Source organism: Triticum dicoccoides, chromosome 5A, assembly GCF_002162155.2.
Source record: "Triticum dicoccoides isolate Atlit2015 ecotype Zavitan chromosome 5A, WEW_v2.0, whole genome shotgun sequence".
NCBI classification, from domain to species: Eukaryota; Viridiplantae; Streptophyta; class Magnoliopsida; order Poales; family Poaceae; genus Triticum; species Triticum dicoccoides.
The window spans coordinates 656,746,432-656,750,416 of NC_041388.1; the positions used below are offsets into that span (position 1 = coordinate 656,746,432).

Genomic DNA, 3,985 nt, shown 5'->3' on the forward strand with positions numbered 1-3,985 from the left:
ACGTGTGCCAACCCCTATGCATAGGTTCATGGGCGAAACCCGCAAGTTGATCACCAAAACATACATCAAGTGAATCACGTGGTATCCCATTGTCACCACAGATACGCACGACAAGACATACATCAAGTGTTCTCAAATCTGTAAAGACTCAATCCGATAAGGTTACTTTAAAGGGGAAACTCAATTCATTACAAGAGAGTATAGGGGGGGGGGAAGAAACATCATAGGATCTAAATATAATAGCAAAGCTCGCGATACATCAAGATCGTGCCAAATCAAGAACACGAGAGAGAGAGTGAGATCAAACACATAGCTACTGGTACATACCCTCAGCCCCGAGGGAGAACTACTCCCTCCTCGTCATGGAGAGCACCGGGATGATGAATATGGCCACCGAAGAAGGATTGCCCCCTCCGGCAGGGTGCCGAAACGGGTCTAGATTGGTTTTCGATGGCTACGGAGGCTTCTCGCGGCGGAACTCCCGATCTAATCTCGTTTTTGGAAGTTTTACGATACATAGATATATATGGGTGCAGGGGGTACGTCGGAGGAGCTACGGGGGCCCCACGAGGCAGGGGGCGCGCCCTAGGGGGGGGGCGCCCCCACCCTCGTGACCACCTCCCGTATCTCCTGACGTGGAGTCCAAGTCTATCCGGTTGCTTTCGTTCCAAAAATAACTTCTCCAGTCGATTTCATTCCGTTTCGACTCCGTTTGATATTCCTTTTCTTCGAAACACTGAAATAGGCATAAAACAACAAATCTGGGCTGGGCCTCCGGTTCATAGGTTAGTCCCAAAAATAATATAAAAGTGGAAAATAAAGCTCAATATTGCCCAAAACAGTAGATAATATAGCATGGAGCAATCAAAAATTATAGATACATTGGAGACGTATCAATATAATATTTTTGGTATTTGTGGTATAAAGATGCAAATTAAAAAGTAAAGGCAAAGTTAAAGTGATGGAGATTGATATGATGAGAATAGACCCGGGGGCCATATTCACCAATGGATTCTCTCAAGAGCATAAGTATTCTACGGTGGGTGAACAAATTACTATTGAGCAATTGACAAAATTGAGCATAGTTATGAGAATATCTAGGCATGATCATGTATATAGGCATCACGTCCGTGACAAGTAGACCGAAACGATTCTGCATCTACTACTATTACTCCACTCATCGACCGCTATCCAGCATGCATCTGGAGTATTAAGTTAAAAACAGAGTAACGCCTTAAGCAAGATGACATGCTGTAGAGAGATAAATTCATGCAATATGAAATAAACCCCATCTTGTTATCCTCGATGGCAACGATACAATACGTGCCTTGCTGCCCTTTCTGTCATTGGGAAAGGACACCGCAAGATCGAACCCAAAGCTAAGCACTTCTCCCATGGTAAGAACTACCAATCTAGTTGGCCAAACCAAACGGATAATTCGAAGAGACTTGCAAAGATAACCAATCATACATAAAAGAATTCAGAGAAGATTCAAATATTATTCATAGATAGACTTGATCATAAACCCACAATTCATCGGTCTCAACAAACACACCGCAAAAAGAAGATTACATCGAATAGATCTCCACGAGAGAGGGGGAGACCTTTGTATTGAGATCCAAAAAGAGAGAAGAAGCCCTCTAGCTACTAACTATGGACCCGAAGGTCTGAGGTAAACTACTCACACTTCATCGAAGAGGCTATGATGATGTAGAAGCCCTCCGTGATGACGGCCCTCTCCGGCGGAGCTCCGGAACAGGCCCCAAGATGGGATCTCGTGGATACAGAAAGTTGCGGCGGTGGAATTAGGTTTTTGGCTCCGTATCTGTTCGTTCGGGGGCAGTGGCGGAGGCAGGGGGACCAGCAGGTGTCCTGCGCCCCCTAACAATATTAATGTAGTGCTAATTAGTTGATGAACAGTGCAAAAACCAGTGATTATCTACTGTTAAAAGCCTATATTTCATTGGTTTGGCCCTCCCCAGCCCGTTTTAACAGCCTTCGGCCCTAGTGATATAAATTTCCTGGCTCCGCCACTGTTTGGGGTATGTAGGTATATATAGGAGAAAGGAGTACATCGGTGGAGCACCGAGGGGCCCACGGGGCAGGGGGCGCGCCCTAGGGGGGGCGCCCCCCACCCTCGTGACCGCCTCTCTGATGCCTTGGCGTAGGGTCCAAGTCTCCTGGATCACGTTCGGTGAGAAAATCACGTTTCCGAAGGGTTCATTCCGTTTGGACTCCGTTTGATATTCCATTTTTTCGAAACACTGAAATAGGCAAAAAAAATAGCAATTCTGGGCTGGGCCTCCGGTTAATAGGTTAGTCCCAAAAATAATATAAAAGTAAAGCCCAATATAGTCCAAAACAGTAGATAATATAGCATGAAGCAATCAAAAATTATAGATACGTTGGAGACGTATCATCCACCGTCCCGGCGGCCAAGCAGCGGCTCGCCGTCACGCGTCTTGTGGCGTGACAGCTGACGCCACTCTGCACCACACGTTTGTCTACGGTCGGCCACGCAACGCACACGCCCAAAACAATGTTGTATTTGGATCGTGCTCGATCCCATCCGTTACACCGTGAACGTCATGATGGCTTCCAACGATTGGTGGACAGACGCCTGAGGTAGGCCAGCCCGCTACCCACTTGGCACACACGTAAGGCTAGTCATAGTGGGAGTAATTTAGGTAGTAACATAGCACACTTTGAGAAATTTTTGCTTATGTGACATGTAGTTAATGAGAAGTGGTAACATAATATGTTACTGTAACATAGCGTTTTCCAAGACAAGATGAGTCTACAAGTCATTAAATGAAGCTACATATGACACTACTAGTACGTTACTTTGCATTATGAAAGTAGTAACTTAGACTAGTGTCATATGCATGACACTAGTACTAAGTTACTCCCCACTATGACCAGCCTAAGCTCCCTCGGCAGCAACGCGCACGCCACAACAAATATATAAGTGCGGCCGTCAGCCCTGTCGATCCATCCATGATCCATCCATTCTTCCTACTGAGTTCTCACAAGAACTACAACAACACGAGAGAGCATCAATCTAAATCAACAGATCAAGACAAGCAGCGAATCCATGGGAGCAGGGTTGAAGCGCGCCAGGGAGGAGCCAGTTGTGTCGCTGGCGCTGTCCCTCAGCACAGAGTCATCGACGACATCCACCGCGACGTCGGACAACTCGACCGGTGCACCAGCGACAAGGAAGAGGGTGCGGTGGGGGAGGGTGGTGGTGGCGTCGGGGCAGAGGGAGTTCGTGTGCAAGACATGTGGCCGGGCGTCCGAGACGTTCCAGGCGCTGGGCGGGCACCGGACAAGCCACCTCTGTGGCCGCCACGGGCTGGAGCTCGGCGTCGCCGTCGCCAGGGCCATCAGGGAGCAGCAAAGGCGCGAGGACAAGCAGCAACACGATTGCCACATCCGCGGGCTGGGCTTCGAGACAGGCCAGGCTATCGGTGGCCACATGCGGTGGCACCGCGAGGAGATGGCGCTCGACCGGTGGGTCACGCTGTCGGATCAAGAGGCGGGGCACCAGACCGCCGCCGACCGGCTGCCGGTCTTGTTCGAGCTATTCGTCTAGTCTGCTAGTTGGCAGATAGGCTCATTATCGTTCAACATTGTATAGAGTATGTTTTCCGTGGTTAGCGTTCCCGTTTGCTTTGGATCGGTACCTTTTTTAGAATTTTTGTCGAAAGAGACCACCTGCGCAATCGAATTGCCAGAAAAGACCCCCTTTGAGATGATTTAACAAAAAGACCCCCTAGGCCGTGGCGGCAGGCGCGCCAGGCGACACGTGGCACCTGCCGCCACGGTGCGAGGCGGCAGCCCCTGCCGCCACGGCATCAGGCGGCAGGCTGCATGGAACGGAAATCGGCTGGCCGGACGGAACGGGCTGGCGCTGTGGACCCCTGCCGCCTCAGGGGCTGGCGGCAGGCCTGTAGCTGCCGGGCCCAGCCGCCTCAGGGGCTGG

General features: G+C 50.0%; 1 protein-coding gene across 1 annotated transcript; it reads left to right on the forward strand.

Annotated features, from left to right (window-relative positions):
- Positions 1–3,061: 3,061 nt before the first annotated feature.
- Positions 3,062–3,665, forward strand: LOC119298307 (zinc finger protein ZAT7-like). The gene has a single exon (XM_037575761.1). The coding sequence runs from the start codon at positions 3,095–3,097 to the stop codon at positions 3,593–3,595; it is 501 nt and encodes a 166-aa protein (XP_037431658.1). The 5' UTR covers positions 3,062–3,094; the 3' UTR covers positions 3,596–3,665.
- Positions 3,666–3,985: the final 320 nt, after the last annotated feature.

Bases quoted from the DNA above. Each gene is read 5' to 3' on its own strand.
- LOC119298307 (XM_037575761.1), top strand. From the start codon at position 3,095: ATGGGAGCAGGGTTGAAGCGCGCCAGGGAGGAGCCAGTTGTGTCGCTG.